This window comes from Molossus molossus, unplaced genomic scaffold, assembly GCF_014108415.1.
Source record: "Molossus molossus isolate mMolMol1 unplaced genomic scaffold, mMolMol1.p scaffold_m16_p_9, whole genome shotgun sequence".
Classification (NCBI taxonomy): Eukaryota; Metazoa; Chordata; class Mammalia; order Chiroptera; family Molossidae; genus Molossus; species Molossus molossus.
The window spans coordinates 77,426,445-77,452,233 of record NW_023425403.1 but is presented as its reverse complement, the minus strand read 5'-3'; the positions used below and the strand labels follow the sequence as shown (position 1 = coordinate 77,452,233).

At 37.9% G+C, this 25,789-nt stretch overlaps 1 protein-coding gene across 1 annotated transcript; it reads right to left on the bottom strand.

Annotated features, from left to right (window-relative positions):
- Positions 1–3,091: 3,091 nt before the first annotated feature.
- Positions 3,092–8,749, bottom strand: PCDH20 (protocadherin 20). The gene is made up of 2 exons (XM_036250238.1): positions 8,261–8,749; positions 3,092–7,199 (listed from the first exon to the last, which is right to left on the bottom strand). The coding sequence occupies exons 1-2, from the start codon at positions 8,576–8,578 to the stop codon at positions 4,473–4,475; spliced, it is 3,045 nt and encodes a 1,014-aa protein (XP_036106131.1). The 5' UTR covers positions 8,579–8,749; the 3' UTR covers positions 3,092–4,472.
- Between the last annotated feature and the right edge of the window lie 17,040 nt (positions 8,750–25,789).

Genomic DNA, 25,789 nt, shown 5'->3' with positions numbered 1-25,789 from the left:
ATGGATAAAATAGGCTTGAAAGGAAATTATGAAAATTATAAATTTTCTGGTTTATCACATGTGGATTAATTCTATTAGTATAACAAGTTTCTTTATCAGCTATAAATTATTTACCCACTATATTCCATACTAAAACCCATCTCTTTTATATTCTCTGGCTTAAGGCTTCATCTTTCACTTAAATTGTCAGTACTACCTTCTAACGAGTCTCCAGAAACGTCAACACAAGCTCTACACATGGCCAAAGTTATTTTTTAGCACAAAAATTCCCTTAAAATTTCCACCACCTGTGGGATAAAATTGCAACCTTTCAGCATGACACAAATCCCTTTATTATCTGCAGCCCACACACATCTCCAAGCTCTGTGTCAATAATACCTTTTACTCTGTCCATCCTGTCAGCCAAAAAGAATATTTGTGGCTCTTCAATCATGACATGCTCACTTTTACACATGTGCCTTGCACACTTTTCCCTCTTCCTCTTCTCTCCCTTATACTCAGTTCAAACATTACTTCCCCTGAGAGGACCCCACTTAGAAGTCACCTCCTTTGGGAAGCTTTCTCCAGTACTTTCCAGAACCGGGTTAGGTCCTGCTTGCACAGCATCCTGGCAATAGGTATTTATCCCACACAATGTTTTGGAATGAGAAAGCTTTCCCATTGACCTTTTATAGAATACTCTAAATTCACCAAGGGACTCTTGTCTTCTTCTCAGTCACATCCCTGGTAATTAGAGTACTGAAATAAACATGTATAGAATGAATGACTAAATGATATCTTTTTAAATCACTGCAATGTTCTTACTTCTTGACATTAGTGGACTAAGTCTTAAAATTCATCCAATTTGATTTTATGCCCTTACAGGAATACATTTCCAGTTTAGGGGTTTATCAGAGACAAACATGCTACTATTTTAAGAGCAATTATACACAATGACATTTAAAAATGATTATAGACTGTATGTATTTATGTACATAGCATCTGAAAATATGCATAAGTTTAAAAACCAAAAATAGAAATAATTAGAAAAAACAAGAAGGGACTTATTGTTCAGGAACTACCAACTTTTTAACTGATTGAACTTTTTTCTATTTTAAGTTCATTTATATAACTGAATGAAAGACAGTAAGTCTCTTTCAATAAATACTTATTGATGACCTACACTGGAAAGGCATATTGATAGGCAGAAACTATACAAGTCAGCAAAATAATATTTTGAGCCATGGACTGCTTTCCTGCAGTGAGCAAATCCACAGGAAAGAAAATGTCTGGGTGTCTATGTCTCTGGCCCCCATGAGCAGCGGGTGCCATGTCGCTGAGGAGCACCGTATGCTCAGGCTGTCCTTTCATTACATTCTTCATTGTCTGCCAAAGGTCAGGACCCTCAGAGTCCTCACCTCACTGGGGAGAGATTGAAAACCTGAGTCTCCAGAGGACAGACTGCTTAATTTCTCCTTTAACGTTGTCAACTGAGACATTTTCTGGGAGCACAAATTAGAATCTTTATGAGAGATGTTACTGCCGTCAAGTCGACTTCATACACTGTCCCATCACTGCATAAGAAATGTCGTTTCATAGCACAATCATGCCTGGTGTTTTCATAAAATACATGCAGAGCTCACAAAACACAAAGGGTTTGGTTTTTTTTTTCATCCACGGACACTATAAAACTGTTTTAAAAGAAGCATTTTTTTTCTCCCTGCTCTTTTAAACCACCACTGATAGAAGCATAACTGGCAAGAAAAAAAAAAAAAAAAATAGGGTCAAGGAATCTACCCTAGAGAGTCAAATAATGTAATTGTTTTTCCACTGTAGCTGTTTTCCCCCATTGCTATGGTTTTAAATTTCCCAATCCAAATTAATGAACAATTTTCTCTGTGGTATAAGAATGCATTTGGCAGGACAAAGATCAGAGCAATCTCTTCTTCATTAAATTGGGCAAAGAGGACTCCTGGTTCTCAAACTGTTAAATGGATAGTAGGGTTTTTAATGAATGGAACGTTTATTTTTGTGCCAGCTCAACTAACAACATTGACACGATTAGCATACATTTTGGCAACTGTTCTAGCACAAGGTATTAGTAAAAAGAGGCTATTATCTTTGAGCTTAATTTACTTTAACTTCCCGTGTAATAAATGTTTTTAATGTGAATGAGATGTTTTTGTAAAGGAAATCCTGGCAAAACGAGTTATTCAGAAATGCATCTTTTTATTAAAGTTACAAGCGTTTCTCATGCTAGAGATGAAGTCCATACCCCAAAACACACAAACCTTCTCGAAATTTAGAAATGAATAAGTACTTAGTTATTTTACTGATGGTTAAATCATTGCACGTATGGAATTATTTTAAAATTTTTATTAACGGTGCTACTTGTTTCATATGTAGTTCCTTCCTTTAAAAAAGAGAAATAAGATATAAAAAATGTCTGGTAGAGAATGGTTTCCTCAATGGCTATACATACATTGCTTATGAATGAAAAGTTTTAGGGATTAAATGATCTTAGTTTCTTAGCTCAGATGCCTCTCATACAAAACATTTTTCAATAAAAATATACTCCTTTTTGTAACAAAACTACTGCACCATATGCTTACATTGTATGCATATTGTCAAATTGAAGAAAACTGATGTTGGTACAAATTCAAAAGGTCTTGGGTGTTGGCATTCCAAATTTTTTGTAATGCATTTTTATTTTAAAATTTATTGAAAGCTATTGTAACACAGCTAACAGGATTGCTATATAGTAAAATGAATGCTTATAATTGATACTAAATCAATAAATTAATATGCATGTGCACATGCATGGGTATAAATTACCATATGACCTTTTAGCAAACATATAGGTATACTCTCTATCATATATATATATATATATATATATATATATATATATATATATAAAACTACACACATATTTAATAATTTACCCAATATTTAATTGAGTAATGAATTAGTTTAATATAAACTTTAGCATAACAGAATATTTACAGTTTACCCACTTTTACCTCCAGAAGCAAACAAATGCCAATAACAGGCACTTCAATGAAAGAACAAGCCCAGATTCAAATAGAAAATGGTAAAAATGAGAAAGGAATTATGAAAATATATACTTTTAATTTGCAGACATATAAACACTTTTGGTACAGTACAGACACAGGATGCCCAAAAAGTAGAATGATCCAGTTTAAGCTAACACATTACTTGTTTATACAGATGATTTTGCTATAGCTCTCATAGAAAATAACATTCCCAGCTCACACAATGAAAATGATCAATCACTGATGAACCAGTTTGCTTCATTGCAAAGGATTCAGCAAAAGCTAAATTATCAAAGAAATCTGCTGCTGGGTTTACAGATACTCTTGGACTTAATCCAAAGCCAAAGAAAGGAAGTCAGAAATGGTAGCCAACAAACCTAAACAACAACAAAAAGATAAGTATAGCTTGCATATAAAAGGCCCAACTAAAGCAACCAGTAGTCTACACCAGCTTATAAAATAATTCTGCTTTAATATGATGTTTTTAAATTTTCTTATGTAATGGATGAGTTTAAGCATATAAAAATCTAATATACAACCCAAGTATGAAGTACTGCTCACAAGTTTTGAAAAAACCAAAATGTCATCAACATCTATGAAGCAACTAAGGACTGAAGTATTTCTTGCTTCTGGTGGTTTTTCTTGGGATGCAATTTCTAGTTACATTTTCTGTAAGGAAGGATACATATACATCTTTCCCCCTGTGATAATAGCAAGTGCTGGGTAAAGCAAACAGAAAGCAGTTTGAATACACAGAAAGTGAAACAGTCTTCAGCAAGTCAAATTTTTAACACATGGCAATGTTTACATCCTTGCTTAAAAAAACAAAAAACAAAAAACAACTGCACCTCTTTCTAATGCCTTCTCTTTCAAACTATGCATGACATACTTGCCAGGTAAACATTCTGTTTACAAATACATTTCTTTACATATACATTTAAGTGGGGTGAAATTCAATTTACTTTAATTTTATATTTGTTAAGTGTTAAAAACAATATATTTAAAATATACTCTTTCATTAATTTGATGTACAACTGTCAGGTACCATACCTCAACTCAAAACAGTTCCCTGCAAAGGAGCAGCTAATGCCCTCTTGTGGTTAAAAGACATTTTAGACAAAACATACAATGTGTCATTTTCTTACCTTACTCCCAGGTTTTATCAATCATCTGTTTGGTGTATGAAAGCTGAAAAATCACATCCAAGATATTTTTTATAATAGCTCCATAGCTGTTAGTACTAATTTTCATTAAAAAATGCTGTACACCTTTTATAACCTCTGATTTTGAATTTAAAAACCTGTAAACAGCTATTTACAATATATTACAAGTTATAAATTAGTAGTCCTTTAATGGAACTCATCCACACCATCTTTCAGGTGGTAAAGACTACCCAAAGTCAATGAAAACATCTCTGTGTTATTCCACAATGAAGTATCAAATATTAGAAATATCCATTGGTTTCCTCTCTCTCATGTGCAAGTCAATTTTTCCTTTTAGTGGAATTTGTACCTCCAAACTTTCATCTTCCCTGGGATGCTTTTTTCCTCTCCTTAAGCAGATGTATATGCCCATCCCTGTTACCAGTGTGATAGAACCCAAGCTTATTACAGACAGAGCTACTAAGGTGGGCATACAGGACACAGCTTCGACTTTTCTGTGAGTCGGTTCTATAGAGATCTGTGGTTCTTTCTCCTCTATATTAATTTCTGGTTCCTTTCTTAAAAGGCTCTCAATGTAGCTCTCGTCACTGACAGTGTCATTGACAAATAGGTTGACCATGACCGTGGAGTGGAGAGGTTCAGGATAACCATGGTCACTCACTTTCACTAGTAAACGATGGAGTCCATAATCTGTCTGCAGTAGTGCCTCTTCCAAAGTAATGTTGCCAGTTTTAGGGTCAATCCTAAAGGATTCAGGCCTAGGACCTCTTCTTCCTATGATGCTGTAAGCTATGACAGCATTCATGCCTGTGTCTTTGTCAACAGCATAGACCTCTGTCACTGGGGAGCCCGGGAGAGTAGAAGGTAGTACCAACAAATAAGACATATTAGACTGAGGAAATAAAACAAGAGGAGGGTTGTCATTGATATCTAGGAGGAGAATTGTGATTTTTACGGTAGAGGAGAGAGCAGGCTCACCCCCATCAACAGCTTCAACCCACAAAGTATAGGAGCTTTGCTGCTCTCTGTCCAAAGAGACTTTAGCTCTCAGCATGCCCTTCCCTGTGTCTATGACAAAAATATCACTTTGGTTCAATACGGAGAGGGCGACCCATCCATTTCGCCCAGCATCAGCATCTGTTACACTAATTACTCCAATTTCACCATATCCTGGAAAGTTTTCTGGCACAAAAAAGCTGAAGTCCTTGTTGATGAACCTAGGGCTGTTGTCATTTTTATCCAACACTGTGAGAGCCACAGTGGCTACTGATTCTCTGGGTGGCTTCCCAGAGTCAACAGCTCTGACTGTATACCTATATTTTTCTTTCTCTTCTCGGTCCAGCTGAGTAGAAACTGTCAAAATTCCTGTGACACTGTCTAAGGAAAAATACGATGGAGCATCATGTCCCAGAAAATATGAAACTTGGCCTCTCTCGCCACTGTCTGCATCTGTAGCATACAGCTTAGTCAGAAAGGCATGGGGTGCGTTGTTTTCTTCAATGGTTAGTTCTATCAAAGGTTGAAGGAAAATAGGAGCATTATCATTATCATCTAAAAGTTGTACTTTAATAATTTTTTTTACATGAAATCCCTCAGAGTTCCAGGCCACCACAGCTATTTCATAGAATTGCTGTAGCTCATAATCCATAGGTTTGGTGGTTTCTAGCAAATACTCGTTATTGTATGGTTTGTAGGGTGACAGTCTAAATGGCCCTTCACCGTCTAGATAGCAGTTCACCTTGTATTTACCTTCTGGATCTCTTATGGTAAAGAAAGCAATTGGAGTGTTAACAGGTTCCAGTTCTTTCAGGTAAACAATACCATCTATCTCATTTGCTATATAACGAGGGACAATTTCAGGTGGTCGGAAAACGACTTTGATAATGGACACCAGGGCAGTGATCACAGCAGGGATGCAGCCTGGCCCATTAGCAAGGATGGTGAGCTTGTGTGTCTGCAGAACACTTCCCCCAATCTTACTGAAAAGTTTAATGATGCCAGTGGTTTCATCCAGATGGAATAAATCCTTGGATGCTTGTGGAACTTTCTGGCTGTAAGAGTAGGTGATCTGAGCATTGGTCCCCAAGTCTCTATCCGCAGCCTGGACTGCTGCAATCGGGGTGCCCACTGTAGCATTCCCATACACAGTGACGTTGATCTGTGAGTCTGCGAAAAGAGGGCAATTGTCATTAATGTCACTTATGCCAATGGTGAGGGTGGCACTGCCCGACAGTGGTGGCGAACCACCATCCTCAGCAATGATGATGCTCACATACTGGTCCTGGGTCTCCCTGTCCAACAGTCCCATGACAATTAGGTAGGGAGTGCGCTCCCCATTCTCATTCTCCTCCACATCCAGGGTGAACATCCGATGGTAGTCCAGTAAGCGGTAGGTCTGCACCCCATTAGTGCCTATATCGGGGTCCATGGCAGGATGCTCTATGGCCAGCCGGGTGTTTACAGGTGCATTTTCTGGGACCCAAACCGAGATTTGGGAAACAGGGAACTGCGGAGCATTGTCATTGATGTCCCGAATAGCGATTTTCACCTTCACAAACCTAAAGTGTTCCTGAGGCAGGACCAGTACATCCAGAAGCAAAAAACAAGAGTCAGAAGAAGGGGAGGAGGAAATGGAAATGCTGCTGCCCCAAGCAGTCCCTCCACCTCCTTCAAGACACAGCGCCTCCCGGTCGATCTCCTGGGCAGAAGTGTGCAGCTCCCCAGATCGGTTGTCTAGGGTCACGTACTGGCCACTCAGTCCCCTGGAGGCCAGGCTGAAGGAGAGAGGAGGGCTCGGCTCAGCGCCTGTGCGCTCGGCCGGCTGCGTGTGCTGGTCCTGCCTGGCCCCGGCCCGGGGCACCAGCCGCAGGTCCTCGGCCAGACTGCCGATGAGCACCCCCGCCGGCAATCCCTCGTTCAGGCTGTACAGAAGCTCCGTGGCCCGGCTGTAACTCGCGAGGCAGTTGAAGGGTCCCACGAAGAGGAAAAACAGAAACAGTGGCTGAAAGTGGGGGGAGGGGAGAAGCCTCATTACCACACTCGCGGCAACACAGAGATTGGAATTAGAAACCAGTGCCCCGGGTCATGGCTGCCCTCGTCCCCATTCCCGGAGGAAAACCCTCTCTTGTCAGAGCCGGGAGAAGAGGAAACTTTCGGCAAAGAAGAGATCTATGGGGCGACGTTGTCTCCCAAACTTATTTTATTTTCTGTTCACTTTCTACCCCTGCTCCCCATCACCACTTTCATCCAATTAATATTCACAATGCCCAACCGTAGAGAATCCCTGGAAACACACGCCGGAGTGGAGAGGACTCTTACTCCGGGACTGCGCAACGCGACAAGGAAACCACCGGGGTGGGTTATGGGGAGGGAGGGGGTTGGTGGTGGAGCGGGCTGAGAGGTGGGCAATTTATCAATTTATTCCTTATTGAAATGTTTCTACCACTAAGAGCCTCAGAATGCGACATGTTTGACATCCCTCATTATGAAAGCAATAGCAACAATAACATCATTAATGATACTGATATGTAAAACATGGTAAGGCGTTCTGCTCGCCCCCTCCCCCATTAAATAAATACTTTAAGTCAGAAGAAGTAATTTTCATTTTAGCATGGATCTAAAATTACATCGAAAAGATCTGGATCTCCACTTCACATGAAGCCCTCACCAATCCCCCTACCCCAGAGGAAAAGAAGTAAACGCGGAAAATGATTATGCAAAAACAATTTGTCAATTGCAGTAGACAGTCACGGCCAGATGCCGGCAGCAAGAAAGGATCTCCGAACCCCAGTATCTAAAGCGGATTGAGCCCCCACCCTCACCCCCTCCACCTCATCTGTCTAAATTTCTGCTTCTGAAACTTCCTCTCACGACCCAAGGACTTGCCTATTCTTTGCTGAAATGAAGCTGCATTATCCCAAACTCCCTTTCCCTCCCCTCATCTTCCCGTGAAGTTTGGGTTAAGGGAAAAGGTTTGAAAACCCTAAGGAGTAGGAACTACCCCTCCAGGAGTGGGAACTGCCCATACGGTACTGCAACTTGTCGCTGGGCGCAGACCCTTACCGGCAGGTTTCTGTGGCTGGTGCTGCTGCTGGGACGACTTAGCCGCCCCATATCCAGGCGCGGGTGCCAGGTCGCCGGGCGCCAGCTCACTGCCAGGGCCCACGAGCTGCGCGCATTCCCTCGGCCGCGCATTCCCAGGGAGGCTGCAGTCAGCGCGCTCCTGTCGGGAGGGCGGCGGAAGACACTCCCTCTCTGTTCATGCAAATCGCTGGGGAACTTCAGCCAATAGTCACAGGCTCGTTGATTAAGACCGGAGCTAAAGGCGGGCAGAAAGGCAAGGGGCCCAAGGGCACGGTCATGGTTTCCAATGCAGGACATCTGTAAGTCCAGACCCCACTGGAGGAGCCAGAATGGGGGATTGCCTCTGAAGACTGCGACGAGGCGTCACCTGGTCGGGCACCGGAGCGCGTGCCCACAGCTACCTCCTTGCTGCACCAGTCAGAACCCAAGTTCACAGGTTTCGAGCTTGAGAGGGAGAATTAGAATGAATAAATAAGCCTGCGTTGATATCTGAATTAATAGAGGAATTCGGCGCTACCGCGCAGTCACAGGCGCGATCCCAGAACGCCTGCTTTGCCACCAGATATAACAAGAAAGACTTGTATCCAGTACTGTTTGCACAGAGAGGGGGAAAAAAATCCACTCTTCTTTGCGAAGGGAAAGAATGTCAAACTCTGTGAACAGCGGTCTGAACCGGAAAAGCAAATAGATGAATTGGGTGAAGGTTTCGACATGCTCTAATTTTGAATCTTCGCTGTTTGTTGTGACAGAGCTTGTGCTAGTTTCCTAGTTTTAGGCTCAAGTGTCTCCTCTAAGAGGGTTCCTGCCCTGTGGTCTTACTTCAGAGGCAGTCGCAGCTTCTGGGCAAAGGAAGGAAGCGAGGGAAAAATGAAAGCAATTGTGGGGGGCACACGTGGTTCTGTCTGCAAGCAATTTTAACATATTTCTCTAAGGGGAGCATTTGGGCAGTGGCAGGGGGGCGCTCACTGAAGCCTAGGTTAAAAAATAATTGCATACATTTCAAATTATTGCTTTTTTTTCTTGTAATGCTTACTGGGAAAGTTGTCCTTTAGAAAGAAATCCTGAAGCAGTGTGGTGCAAAATGCTTGGATATGCTCTTCGGTTCTGATACTAAATAACCATTGAACTTGTTTCCTCAGTTATAAAATCGGGACTGCAGATAGTTCAGTGCATTAAGTCAATGGAACACTTTGATCTGCAGGGTGTCATATAAGTAACGGAAAAGACCACTGGCCTCCCTGAGGTAGACATTTCTCCTCATCACTATATTTCCAGATATCCTGTGTGCTGCCCTGAACATGAAACCCTCCCACTGAATGCTTAGTGACTGAGCTTAGAACAGAAAAATCTTCTTCTTGGATCATAGAAAGATCTGACGTTCCTGTGCCTTCCATAGGAACTACTTTAATTTTCTTTTTAATTCCACATTATGCTAACTAGAATATAAATAAATTGGCTAAGCTAGTGTTGTGGTTTTTTTCTGACCCTTCCTATTTTCTCATGACCATTAATACTAAAGACGTAGAGTCCTAAGTATTGACAACACACTCCATCAAAACACCTGGTGTATGTAACAGCTTCATTTTGCCCAAATGGGACTATACATGAAATTCACAAATAAAACCCCCTATAATACAAATCTGGTAAATAATATGAACTGGCTTATAAGATTAGCTCCTTTAAGCTCTTTGGAGTGAAATTGGAGTGCTGTTGAAATAAGCACACACACAAGAATGTGCTCATGTGGGTGTTAGGCCATTATACAACTGGTAAACCAAACACAGTCAGGAAGTATGATTTGCCTCTTCTTGCTTCTTCAGCTGCTGGTTCTGCCCTACAATTGAACTTTTACCATGACTGGTAAGTATTTACTTTGGAGTCTGTAGCTGAAACATATTGGACTCCAAAAATCAGTACCAAGCTGCTTCTGAAATGTGTTTAATTTATGTCTTCACACAATACCTACAGCTTCTGGAAGTTTAGGGCACATGGCCAGAATTAGGCAATCCGTCAGTGGTCATAGGACTTGCAGGTTACACCTATAATCTGAAGTCATTCTCCATCTACACAGGTAATAACAGCAGTGGGATGTATATCCCATTGCAGCTCACACTGCTCCAACAAGTTATGATCACTTGCCTTTTATTTGGGAGAACATATAGGAATCTCTTTCTTTAGTTTTTCCTTTGTTCAGGGGGACACTGTACAGGATTGATCATTCATGAAGATAATTCATTTTAAGTGACATCACTTCGTTGTAATTATTTTTTCAACTGTCTTTAATTTTCCCTGAAAACTTCAGCTCTGCTTGCTTTGCAGTGGATGCTTTGGGCACAAATGCACCTTGTCAAGTGTACCCATCCCAGCCATATCCTCCACCTGCTCTCTGTGGAAAGGGTTATTATTCCTCCTCCCTTTTGCAAAGTTGGCAAGAAATTAAATCAACATATTCAGCAATAAGTTTTTAGAGTGTCTCTAAAAAACACAAACATGAACTATAATGTAAGTTGAAATATGCTCTGGAAATAATATGTGGAATGACAATAATAACCACCTTTGCTTTAAGTTACTGTGGTGATTGCAGAATCTCCATGTGGAAGTTTGTCATCAAGACTGGGAGACCTTGGCACAATTTGGGGTAATACCTTACATACACATTCCAAACTGTTAACTTCACTACTTATTATTCTTTCCTCTTTGAAGATCTAAACATCGGTTTCATGCAGGTTTATACTGTAATTGGGCCTTTTAAAAAAAGACCAGGTACCCTCCTTTCTTCTCCTGTATCTTCTCTCTGGCTCTGTTAAAGCATCCCCAGACTCTGTTTCCTTATGATGCCAGCCCTGTGACCTACCATCTGGTGGCACATATTTCTTTCTAAAGATGACTTAGAGAGCTTCTGTGCTATTAATTCCTTGAAAACAATGCTTAACAAACTTCTCAGATGTCTCAATTGCTCTGGGCCTGCTTCCCAGGTGTTTTGTAAAAATTGATCCAGAAGAATAGTTAGATTATATGCCTCCCAAGCCTATTTTTTTCTATAGACAAGGAAAATGATTTGATACAATAAATGGTACACAGAGCTGAGCCAGGGGATTTGGATTCAGTTCCCATGGTTGTTGCTACGTTACTGTGTGACTTTAGATAAGTCATCACACCTCTCTGTTTCAGTTTTATATAAAAACACACACAGATATTTCATGGACATATGAAATGGCTAACCTACTATCTGTCATTAACAGATACTCCATGATAGTAAGCGAGTTAATTTGATTATTATTTATTGCATTATATCACTAAAAGATAATAATATATATTTTTATTTACTGCAAGTGTTCTCTTCCAAGAACACTTTATAAAGTCGTGAGAATTCTTAGAAGTGTCTGTGAGGATACCATCTGCAAACTTTGTACATTTAGCAAACATACCCTAAAACTTTAAAAAAATGCTTTCAGTGTTTTCTAGGTAGCTATTATTTGTACTTTTCAGTTAATTCTAATTGCATCATTTAAATTTTAATAGCAGCATGGTATCTGCAAGTTTCCTATAATAAATATACACATAGATATTTAAACCTATTTTGAACCACCGTCCTATAAGTATACTGATTATTCAAGATTGCAAATAAATATAAATTTAGAACCTAACTTGTTTTAGGAATATGTTATTTGTTGCTTGCAAATATAATATATGTATATATGTAAAAGTAAACAGTGCAAAATATATAACATGTAATTAAATATAATATTTAATAATTATAAATTCATAAACATTTATATAACAACATTTTTAAAGAATATATTTTTAAAATATAAAATTCATAAATTTATAAATATTATATATGTATTATTTTTCTGAGCCAATAGTCAAGGGAAGGGATGATCTCATTTGTAAAACCAATAAAACATTTGAGAAATGATAAAATCAACCATTGTCAGTTATGTTCTGAGCATACTACTGGATGATTTACATGTTTATTTACTTTAAACTCATGATAGTGTTATAATATAGATATTATTATATCAATTTTACAGCCATAAATTGCATGTTTGTCAGTGTCGAAGGAGTAGGTTCTGATCTGTGGTTCCCAAAGCACATGATCTTTCCAGTCTGGTGCATCCTTCCCACCAGAATGGGTGGAGCAAGAACCTATATACAGTTAAGTGTATTTCAAGTTAACAAACAATTATCACTCACCAAAGATAAGAAAAACTTTGTAGGCATACATTTGCTGTATGATTTCTTTTTGAAGTGAAAACTTCTTTAGTCAATTACGATTTCTTAAACCGATACATACACACAGACAAAAACTTATGTTTAACAAGCTTAGAGTTCCCAATTTGTAGACTTAAAATATATTATGTCTGTATAATTGTGTGTGTACTTGAAAGATTTGCAGTTTTAAGTAATTTTATGGATCACCTCGTTAGTCCTCATTTTTCATATTAGTAGAGAGCATAGCTAATTCAAATTCTTAAAATACTCCTATTTCAGAATCATGTAGATTTTGGCCTCTGGATTGTCTCTGATATCAGAGGATAACTTAGAAAAGCGTCATTTATTTATTTATTTATTACTATCTTTTATTTACAAAAGCCTTGATATTTAACAGTGTCATAAGTACTGGTTAGTTACTTTATTTTATATTACTTTTATTAATTTCTCAACCTTACAAGAAATGGTACTATTTTTAGGAAACAGTACTAATTTGGGTAAATGGTTGTTAAAGTGTATCAGACAAACATTAGAAAAAAGCCCCTGGCTTTTTCTGTACACAACTCAGATATTAATTGTGAGACTAATGGGAAATCAGCATATTGGTTCTTTTAAATATTTAAACATTTTAATATTGGTTCTGCCAAAAAAGCTAGATGGTTAATTTAGAAAATAAAGATTTACACTATTTGTATTAAAAAAATAAAAACAAGCTAATTTACTTTAATACAATATTTTATTCTAAAACATTTACCACTGTATCGTGCAACTTATAAATGTGATTTTCATAAGTAAAAGGGAGGAGAGAGAATAATAGAATCATAGGGAACTAACTAGTTATAGAGGGACACTAGCCATAGTTATAAGAAATAGAAATGTTTATCATCATGATTGGTTTGGTCTGATTAAAGAAGTACATTCTAACCTGTCTGGGAACTGTGCACCCTGGGAGTTTTTCTTGAGGATGCTGTCCATTCTCCTTTTCTGAGAGCAAGGAAAAACTGCTCAATGTCATGGAAAGATTAACAATCTTGTGTTTGGAGTACTGAAATCCTGGAAGCAACCCACTGGTGACCACCTTTTTAAATTTAATATGTTTTTATTGGATTTTCTCGAGAGAGAGAGAAACATTGATGTGAGAAAAATCGATTAGCTGCCTCCTTATGCCCCCTACTGGGAATCAAGCCCGAAACCCTGGGCATGTGCCCTGACCAGGAATCCAACTGGAACCTCTCAGTCCATGGGATGATGCCCAATCCACTGAGCTACACCGGTGGGGCTAGTGATCACCTTTTGTAACCCCCAACCTCCTCCCTCTTGCCTGAAGCCTTTGCAATCCCCCAGCCTGAATTCATTCCCTGGGAAAGTAATCGCCTGTAACCACTTTACCCATTTTTAAAATTCCTTTACCTTTTTTATTTTTTATTTTTATCTTTATTGTTGAAAAGATTACAGCCCAGCTGGTGTGGCTCAGCAGTTGAGTGTCGACCCATGCACCAAGAGGTTGCTGGGTCAATTACCCGTTGGGGCACATGCCCAGGTTGTGGGCCTGATCCCCAGTGCAGGGCATGCAGGAGGCAGCCAATCCATGTTCTCTCTCAGTGATATTTCTATCTCTCTCCCTCTCCCTTTCTTTCTCTCTAAAATCAATAAAGAAAAAATATTTTTTTAAATCAATTAGTACTTTCTTTTTGTTTTAGAAAACTTTGTGTAAACAAATTTCACATTTCTCCTATTATTCCATGAGGAAGGGATATGACAGGCTTGATCGGTCCTTTCATTTCAGAACTCAATTATCATCACTTTAGCAGGAATAGGTGTAGCGAGGTGAAGTCATCAGAAAATCTTAGGCTTAATTTTAGCTCACATTTTCTACTTTCTCTCCTTATCCTCAAAATAGATTTTAGAAGTCATTTTTTACTCATTTACATTTCACATTCTTCCTTCTCACTTCTGGGAGAGGTGATAATGAGCAGTGAAATCATCAAAAGAAAGGTAGTAGGATTGAGGAGGAGATGAAATGAAGGGCATGGAAAATCCACAAAGTGGATCAGCAGTCCCTGAATAATGAACAGTGAACTGAACACAGTTTATTGATGTTATATATGACTCCCTGGAGTTAGTCCCTGAAAGACCTAAAAAAGGGGAGAGGTATGGGCTGTATAGAGAATAAAGTAATCATAAACCCTATAAATTAGCATAAAAATTAGGTCAGAGGCAACACAATTTCAGTGCCTTGTATCCTTCAGATACTTATTTTTCACTCTCACAGACTAACGTGTTACATTTGGAAAGCTTAAGGAAAATTTGTGCTGGGTAATGTTTTTACCCAGACAGAATTTTTGCCTGGCTTTATAAAAATCTCTTTCTGTCTGATTTTCGAATCTAAGGTGGGATTTTTAAAACGGCGTGATTGTTCTGATCTCAGTGCGAGCGGCATATAAAAGCACTAAACTAAGTATTGTAGGGTCCATGAAAGACTGTCAATGACGTAAAAAGGCAACGTTTTTATGGTGGTATAGCTATGATCACTAGCTGCTTCTTTCTGCATGTCTTTTTAGGAAGAGGGAAGAGGTTACTGACCTCGATTTCACTTACCGCCAACAGACCAATTACTGAACACCTAAGTTTTGCCAGGTGTTGTGGTGAGTGAGAATTAACTTCAGGAGTTCCCTGGGAGTTAAGGATGGCCTCACATTACAGATGAGGAGTCTGAGACTTTCAGAGGGTGAGTAGGTTGCCTGAGGCCACACAGCTGGGAAGTGGCCAAGTGAGGATTAAACAAGGAAAATTTGAGGTAGATTTTTTTTCATGGCAGTGAATCCTTGTTTTCTATATTGGGGATATGTTGAATATTGAATATGCAAACATTAGAAATTACAGCAAATTTGACAGCAATAGAATCATTTCAAGAAATACCAAACTTGCCCTGCAGGTGTGGCTCAGTGGTTGAGTGACAACCCATGCACCAAGAGGTCACTGCTTCGATTCCTGGTCACAGCACATGGTTGTGGGCCCAATCCCCAGTGGGGGGCATATAGGAAGCGGCCAATTGATGTTCTCTCTCATTGATGTTTCTATCTCTCTCTCTCTCCCTGCCTCTCTCTCTAAAATCAATAAACAAAAAAAGTATTAAGAAATACCAAACTTGTGGAAAACTTGAATAATTATGGATTTAAAATGTAAATTTCATATTTATGAAATAGCAAATGTATTTTATTTGGGTTTTCAAGAAAAGAAACTGGATTTTATAAATAATTTTTGTTAATGGTTTGGAATTAAATGACAATAAAACATTTATTTGTTGACAGCAATGTGTTTCTTGATAATGAAATCATAAATATCCTAAAGACCCATCAATTTGTAATTGAAGATAATATTTAAACCTGATCAAGTTGATATCAATTTTATTTGGAATACAATAATAATTATTATATTCTTTTTGTGGACTGCTTCTCTTTATTGACAAATAAATTCTTTATTAACTAGATTTAAGTAGGATATTGCTAACTTTATTTTAAATACAAGTTCTTTTAGGGTTTCAAGTAAGTAAAAATGTAGAAAAGATGAACATTACCAAACTAATGTTTGTCATTGCCCAGAATTTAGATTTTGTGCAATTTAACACACACCTAGACAAAGGAGAAAAGAAAGCTAGAAAGAAAATGGAAATTGAGAGATTTATGTAGAAAGCAAATATTTTTATGGTTTTATTCTCTAAATAAAAAGGATTAAAAATTTTATGAATGTGCCATGAACATGACATATATTCTCTATAGAGCCATTTTCTTTATTCTAAATGTGGACATATATGGTATGCTTCCTCAAAAAAAAAAAAAAAATGAAGGTATTCAAACACACCTACTACCACTTCCATATTCTAATACCTCTTTTAAAAATCCCTGAATCTGTTAGAGTCCTGCCAGAGCTTGTTAAAGTATTCAGTAATGACTGTAAAAGGCTTTTACGCACAATGTGCACTAGTCACGAAGCTGAGAGACCTCACAGATCCTTGCTAGCTGGGAGTGTGAATATTTTAGCATTTCTGTGGGACTTCTGGATCAAGATGGATTCTAGGTGCCTTCTCCACATATCCATGTAATATTTAAGAGAAGCTTTTCTAGGTTAGATGCGGACCCTTTGAATCTGCATCATTGCCAGGGGCTCAATGAGGTGTTACACCACCGCCTACAGTTAATCTCCCTAATATCATAATCAAAGCAGCAGTGGCCTTTTGTGGCAAAAGGACAGGACTTCACTTACCACTAACCGTTTATCAGAAAATATTAGAAATCTTGAGTCACCTTTGTATTTTGGCAAGTGGATAGCCTATTCCTTAGCAGTTGTCAGACTCCACAAGGGTAGAAGCAGCATAGGGGGCGCTAGACTCTTACTGTTGCGGCTATTGCATGTTTATAGTCACCTTCCCTGACTTCTGTGACACTGCTCGTCATTGTGTTGTGTTCCTTATATCTCTGACCTACTTAGACTCTGCTGAGTTTTCTTCTTCCTCTCCTCACTCTTTAACTATAGGTTCCTCCAAAGGTCTCTTCCGGTTTTTTCTAATTACTCACTGGGAAGTCCTTTCATTATCACTCTAGTCATCCATTTCTATATTTAGGCTTCCCAGCTCCACTCATAAAGTCCTCAGATCCTGCACATCCAGAATTTTTTCTGTCACTAGGAGAAGTCACCTGGAATTGAAAATACCTTTCTCCCATGTGACACTTAAAAGTCCTTGCCCTAAGGATACTTACTCCTTCTTATTCAAATGGCCTGATCTAGGCCAAATAATCTAACATATGACAATGCTTCTAGCATAAAACAGCAATGTCCGTACTTATAAACATATTGACTACTGAAACGTAATTCATACATATTATGAAACTCATAACTGCTTTCTCGGTTTGGAGGAAGGTTGAACTGAGGTATACAGTTTTGTTTTCACTATATAAATACAAAGAAGCCTGTTCCTAGAATGTAGCTGATAATAGAAGTTTGAAGAAATCCCATAGCCCTGCAGAGCACTGTTGCTGAGAAAAGTTGGCGGTCTGCTCACAGGAGGCCTCAGAGTTGAATTAGAGTGGCGAGAAAGTAACAGCTACCGGGTTTTGAGCATACATATGTGTTCACATGTGTATTGACACACACATAGATATACAGATTTGTGTATGTTTGTGCTTCTGTGTGTGTTGTACACATAAATTTGTACCATAGCTCTATCAGAGGGGAATTATTATTTTCAATTTAAAAATGGGGAAATGATGCCCTTGCCAGTGTGGCCCAGTTGGCTGGAGCATCATCACATACACTGAAAGGTTGCTAGTTCAATTTCCAGTCGGGGTGCATATGGGAAGGCAACTAAACTCAATGTCTCTCTCTTTCTCTTTCTGTCTCCTTTTCCCTCTCTCTAAAATGAATGTCTTCAGGTAAGGATGAAAACACACACACACACACACACACACACACACACACACACACAACAAGGGACCCTGGGCTGTTTGGCTCAGTTGGTTGAGCATTATCCCGTGCACCAAAAGGTCACCTGCCCAAGTTTCTGGCTCAATCTCAGTAGGGGGTGTGCAAGAGGCAGAAATTGATATTTATCACATTGATGCTTCTCTGTCTCTGTCAAATCAATAATTAAAAAAAATATTTTTAAAAATATGGAAGGGGAAATTATAGCTTATAGCATTATGTGTATTCTCTAAGATCATACAGCCATAATTTAGAATCATTTAAGCATTATATTAAGTCAGGCACTATATTCCTGAGTATAGTAGGCTATATAGTCATACAGACCTAAACATCTAATTTTGGGAAGGAGGGGAGATAGAGTTTTTTTTTTTTTCCAGTCCTCACCTGAGGATATTTTTGCATTTATCTTCGGATAGAGCAGGAGGGAGAGAGGGACGAAGAGAGAGAGAGAGAGAGAAAGATCAATGTGAGAGAGACACATTGAGTGGCTGCCACCCACACAACCCCAACCAGGGCCAGGGTCAAACTGCCACCAAGGTACATGCCCTTAGTGATAACCAATCCCAGGACTCTCTGGTCTGCAGGCCGATACTCTCACTGCTGAGCCAAACCGGTCAGGGCGGGAGATAGAGTATTTTAAAATCTCAGACCATAACTCATGTTGACCTAGCCTGACTATATCTCTCAATTTCCCCATGCCATTCTGTTTTTAAGCTTGTCCCAGAGAGTTGATGCCACCCTCTTTTACTCTTCAAATAGCATAGTTTAGATAATGAAATATAAAGCCAACTTAAATTAACCACATTTATAAGATTGGTGCAGAAAATCAATGAGCAATGACAATATAACTGTTAAAAAGACTTCCAGACTCCTGTGTTATGATCAGTGCATTCTTTTCTGAAGACAGATCTAAAAGGGAAGCAAAAAATGAATCAAATTGTAAAATGAATCAAATGTTTATTCACAGCAGGCTGGGACTGTCCAGCCAATGGAAATGGAACATTCACAGCCATTTGGCTTTATTCCCACTCCACTGCTCAGAGCGTTGCCATGCTCTTCCTTTGGGATGTTCTTTTTTTGTTGTTGTTTCCAAAGCTGGCCAGTCTCTCTGCTGATGAGCACATGGTTTCTTTAAAAAACAGAGATACTTTTCTTACCGTGTGGGGAAGCCTGAGGTCTGGGTACTGTTCTCTTGAGTTGAAGAACACTTTCCTGCTTCTGCTCTGTGTGCGAATTAAATCAGGAGAGAGGGTGATTTTTCTTTATTGCAAGGTGTAAGAGGGTATTTCCCTCTAGACTATGGGTATGGGCAAGGGAACAGCACTGTGCCCAGGAGCCTAGGCTTTGTTTGTGGTCAGAGAGATCGGGTTTCAAGTCCCCATTCTGCACATTGCTAGTGGTGTTACCTTCAGATTTACTTGGAATTTTGAAAACTTGATTTTTTTTTTTTCATTTTATTATTTTCAATTTTTTTATCTTTATTTTGAAAGTATTACAGATGCCCCTCCCTGTTTTCCCCATTGACCCCTCCTCCTGGCTCCCACACCCTCCTGCTTTCTCCAAATTATTGTCTGTGTCCATTGGTTGTGCATATATGTATTTAAATTCTTTGGTTTATCTCTTCCCAACTCCTGCATTGCCCTTCCCTCTGAAGTTTGTCAGTCTGTTCCCTCCTCCATTTTTTCATGTAATGAAAATAGCTTAAAATGTTCAGCACTTATCATTTGCTGGGTACTATCATAAAAGCATTGCCCATATTAAATAATTTAATCCTCACAACAATCATATGAGCTAGATACTCTTACTATCATTATTTTAATACGAGGCATAAAGAGGCTTCATCATGTGGCCCAGGTTACACAGCCAGTAGCAGAGGAGCTGAGATAGAAAATGAGGCAGGGGGCCCCCAGACCTGCACTCACCCACTCCCTGTACTTCCTCCTGCAAAGCAGGATTATGAACACTTACTACTTCCTGGAATGGTGGTATTTAAAATGAGAATGCATTTAAAGTGTTTATCATACCTTTTGGCACAAAGTAAGGTTTAATATGTGCTAGCTGTAAAAAGTATTAGTTCCATTCTTTCCTTCTTCCCATCATCTATTTTTATTCAAATTAGAACATGATTCTTTCTCTTTCCAGTACACTATATAATTTCTGTACCTTTGCCACTACATTTTTTCTTCAATTAGAAATTCCTATGTTATCTATTTAGTTTTTTCAAAACATGCTTCTTCACACTCCAGCCTTAGTGACTTTCTTCATTCCCTTGTTTTGGTGACTTCAACGATATCAACTTTGATTCCTCTGAGTTGTATTAAACTTAGAAATATTTCAAATCATTATATTTATAATTTCTAGTAAGTTATGATCTTTTGATGTCTTTACATATTCTTCTATATCATTTTGGACAGAATACAATTTACTCATACAGGTTTGCCATGTGGATATAAACTTTTCACTTATTTCAGTATTTCAAATAAACATATTTTCAGTTAACCTTACTCTATCCAATCTTTATATACATTCATGAACAGTATGTTACTAAACATTGAATAGCTGTTTAAAATGGGAGGTAAAACCTTAAGGTTTTTGGTTTGTTTTAATAAAGAAATCTCAATAATTTTTTTGTGATTTGTAATAGCATTTGCAGTGTGTGAGGGTACTCATTTTCTACATTGATGTCATTACTAGATAACATATATTTTTTATTTATTTCCAATATGATAGACCCGAATAGCAGTTATTGCTTTTATTAGATATTAATGATTTTGGAAATGGAAACATTCTTTCATTTTAAAAATATTTTGATGTGAATTGATAGTTTTTCTTACTGCTTTTGAAAGTTCATTATATAATAGAGGTTGGACTGACATTTTTTTCTCTCAAATAGTTGGTAAATTTTTTAATTATTTGCTCTATCCTGACTTTCATTTTTTGAAATATGTAACAGAGTGGGCAGTTAGTCAACATCTAAATTATAATTTTTAAATGGCTGAAAGTATTAATGTCTTGGATTTTAATTCTTTTTAAATATTCTACAATGCCTTTGTGTTTTGCCAGTGGCATAAAGGACACATTTCTAGATGAAGGAGATTTTGCCTGCTTATTATGCCTGTTTATTTTATTTATAAAGTACTATTTATTCAATATTTGCCATAACGCTACTAATTTATTTTTAATGGTATAATGTTTTAATATGAATTTTTTTTGACTATAATATGTGTTATATAGTTCTCTAATGTGAGTATAAACAAGTTAATTAATATTTGTTTACCAGAGTTAAAATGTAATGTAGCTAATTTTATTGAAGAAATATAAAATTGTATTTTTTCCAATTAAATATATTGGAAATACCACATTCTCATTTTTATCTCTGCTACATTGACCTCCTAGCATCCAGAGAATCTTGGTCCCACGAGATCTATTAATTCATTCGTTTCTTTCATTGGTCAATAAATTCTTCCCTGGAGTTCAGCAAAATGACAATAATGAAAAAATACTTTGCTCCTCCAGGGAAAATGTTTCTTTTTTCTGTGTGCTCTGAGAAGCTGTTCTTTTCATTTTGGGCTCTAGTTTAAAACAAGAGAGAGCAATAAATGAACAATGAATGGAAATGAAGACCTTAGAGTTGCTTTTCCTATAGAGTGCATGCCTTTGGGTAAGGAGTAATTCTCTTATTCTTCCTGTGGCTCATGGTATGATTTTCTTATCTGCAAAGTACAGGAAATAATACCTTTCTCTGATGTCATATGAATTAAGTAAAAAGTGCATCTACAAAGAGCTTAAATTTCTGAAGAAAAAAAAAAAAAAAACTTTGTATTTCACTCCTAGGATTGGAGAGGAATTTGAGTGGTTTTCAATTCCGAAGCTTGATAGATAAAGCTATATTCAGAACAGGAGAAGAACCCTGCAGTAATCTTTTGTACTGCATTATCTACCATGTTCCCCATTGTTTCTCTCTACCCTTTCTGCCTATTACCTGGCTAATATTTCCTTCTATAAAGCAGAAAAAGTACACTGTTTCTAAAGTCAAAGATAATATTAATAAGTCAGCAACCGAGATATTCTTGTCAACTTGCAAATAATTTATATGATAAAAGTTTATATATCCTTGTAGAACTATTTTATATTAAAGCATAATTTGAGACATTGATTTTTAAATTGAGATGGTAGGATTGCTGAAAAGCGGACTCACTGCTGCTCAAAGCTGTGTTTTATGGCAGGTGGAATGTTCTACAATTTAAAATCTGTTAAGTGAAGGAAAAAATATATATCTCACTACTATTAAAAAAATTTTTAATATTGTGTTGGTCTCTTGCTTTATTAAATTTTGCTGACAACCATAAAAGTAATGAGGTACTGTTAATATCTAAATTTCAAATTAATTTCAAGCCCTCAGCAACTTAACTCAAGCAAGTTTATTTCTTGCTAATATTACATATATACTGTAGGTCTTTCTGTACTCCCACTCAAGCCCAAGTTGATGGAGTTTCCAGTGTTTGTGACTTCTCTATCCCATCTCTTAGCTTTTAGGGTCACTGTTTTGGGAAGTAGAAAACATGAACTCATATCGATTTTGGACCAGCTCTACACACATCCTTTCTGCTCATAGTTTATTGGCCAGAAATTTCCATATCTCTTGCCTGTATGTAAGAGAAAGAGACATGTGGTCCTCTCTTGTGCTTAGGAAAGAGAGGGGAATCAAATTTGAACACTTAGAATAATTCCAACAGACAGTAGCTTGTCCAAGGTATCACAGCTGATAAATTGTGGGATTTGAATGTAATTGTAGACAAATTGGCTGCAGAGTTGCATCCTAACAACCTCACTATTGTTAATATCTGATAAGGTAACACCTGATGGCATTTTATTACCTTCATTTCTTAATCCAAATTAAATTTATTAATAGATTTTGGAATTGTTTATTCCAAATACTCATTTCATGAATAATCGATAAAAAATAGCTTCTTAAAAAAATCACAGCTTGAGCAGAAAAAATTATGGCAGATTTAACAGAAGCTACACTGAACTTCTCCCAGGACCAAATTGGAATTACAACTAAAATATAGAAAAAGCATCCAGAATAACCAAGTTAAAACCAGCTGGAGAGAACCCTTACAACTGAGGATGTAAAGAGGAACCCAACTGGAAGACAAACAATCCAATTAAAAATTGGGCAGAGCCCTGGCCAGTTTTGCTCAGCGGTTAGAGCATCAGCCTGTGGTCCAGAGAGATCCAGGTTCAGTTTCCGCCAAGGGCACGTACCTTGGTTGTAGTTTGTCCCCGGCCCTGGTTGGGTCATATGGGTGGCAACTGCTTGATGTGTCCCTTTCACATCGATGTTTCTCTCTCTCTCTCTGTCTTCCTCGCTCTCCCCCCACTCTATCTGAACAAAAAATGAAAAAAAAGTCCTCAGGTGAGGATAAAAAAAAAGGGGGGGGGGGCAGAGGACCTGAATAGACACATCTCCAAAGAGGACATACAAATGGCCAAGAGAATATGAAAAAATGCTCAGCATCACTAATCATCAGAGAGTTAAAAATTAAAACGACTATGAGGTATCACCTCACACCTCTCAGAATGGCCGCCATCAACAAATCATCAAACAATAAGTGCTGGTGAGGGTGTGGAGAAAAGGGGACTCTAGTACACTGCTGGTGGGAATGCAGACTGGTGCAGCCACTATGGAAAACACTATGGTGTTTCCTCAAAAAACTAAAAATGGAATTGCCATTTGACCCAGTGATCCCACTACTAGGTATATAACCCAAGAAGCCTGAAACACCAATCAGAAAGAATATATGCACCCCTATGTTCATAGCAGTACTCTTTACAATAGCTAAGATCTGAAAACAGCCCAAGTGCCCATCAATAAATGAGTGGATAAAAAGCTGTTGTACATGTACACAACCTAACACTATGCAGCTATAAGAAAGAAAGCTCTCTTATCCTTTGAGATGACATGGAGGGATCTGGAGAGTGTTATGCTAAGTGAAATAATCCAGTCAGAGAAAGTCAAGGATCACATGATTTCACTTATTGGTGGACTATAATGACCAAAATAAACCGAGGAGCAAAATAGATGCAAAGACATGGAAGTAGGGATCATACCGACAAACCTTAGAGGGAAGGGGACTAGGAGGGGTGCGAAGAGATAAACAAAAATATTGTGTGCATATGTGCACAAGCAATGGACAGAGACAACAATGCGGTAAAGGCTGGAGGGGTAGGAGTGGGGTGGGGGGTGTTATTGGGGGAAAAGAGAGGGACATCTGTAATACTTTCAACAGTAGAGTTCTGTTAAAAATATCACAGCTCTCCTCTCATCTAATACACATCCATAAGTGAGTATGTTCATTGAATATGTTCTCAGTAAATATCATATTTACAACAAACAGAAGTGAGACTGTCGCAATGTTTGTCCAGTTTACCTGATTTTTTAAGGAAGTGCCTCTTAATTGCTCATAGTCTTCAGATTCTTAAATGTCACAGCATATCTGTTACTTTATAAGGATACTAATCATGAAGGAAGACAAAGCATGCAGGATAGTCTACCCAGAGCCTGGAGCTATAGAAATTCTTTTTCCTCAGCCTACTAAGGAAACTTGAAATTTTATTAACTTTAAGCATAGACAAACTCTTTAGGGTTTAAGTAAATAGCACAGAGATTTTTGGTGTGTGTGTGTGTGTGTGTGTGTGTGTGTGTGTGTGTGTTAAAATTGACATACACTCTACAAAAGCTATAAATGTAGGAATTTGATTTTCCTATCCATACCTTTAGTCTAGTCAGGGAAAACAAAAACTAAAACACACATTAGATTTCAGAATATCTTCCTGTTATTGCCTGCTCAAAAGCAAATAATATGAGGATCATAAAGTCTTAAAGAAGATGCTGAATTTCTTTTGAGAATGAATAGAAGTGGTCTCTGGTGTGTTAAACTCATTTCAGAGAGTGTTTACCGGGGAAGGAAAGACATTTTCTAGTCAAAGGAAATTCAGGTGTACATAAGGTTACAGATTTGTACAGACCTGCTGTGAAAAGTATATGCACCAATGATATAAATAATTTAGGATATCAAAGGTTCTGGTTTTTTGTCCTTAAAAATTGGTGTTTTTCTTTCGATTTGGGTTGAATTTTAACTCATTCTTATAAATTATTTTATTATACTTTCAGAAAACTATTGAAGCCCTTTACAACAATGTTATGCCATATATTAAGAGTTTAATACATTTCTTAAAAGATACAAAATAGAATTAATTTACGTAAACACAGATTTGGTTGGCTTGTACAATTTGTAAAGTTAGGATTACCCATTAGATTTATACACATTCAGAGTAACAAAGTGTCTTAGGATCCAAGTGCTGTTATAAACTTCTCATTTTATATATGGACACACAGGCTTAGAGAGGTAAAGGACATGCCACTAAAATCTAACTAATGGCAAGAAAGGACAAGTAATTCTATTTATGGTTATCTTATAATGTTACATAATTATTTTTTATGTTTCATCAAATTACAGTTTTGATCAATTTTCAACCTTGGATATTTTGATCTGTTTATAATTTTAGTTGAAGATGCATACTACAAATGCTTTCAAATTTTTTTTTTTTAATCTTTACTCGAGGACATTTTTCATTTTTTTTTGTTTAGATAGAGTGGAAGGGAAAGAGAGGAAGAGAGAGAGAAACATCGATGTGAAAGGGACACATCCAGTGGCTGCCACCCGCACGACCAACCAGGGCCAGGGACAAACTGCAACCAAGGTACATGCCCTTAGCGGAACAGAACCCAGGTTTCTTGGGACCTCAGGA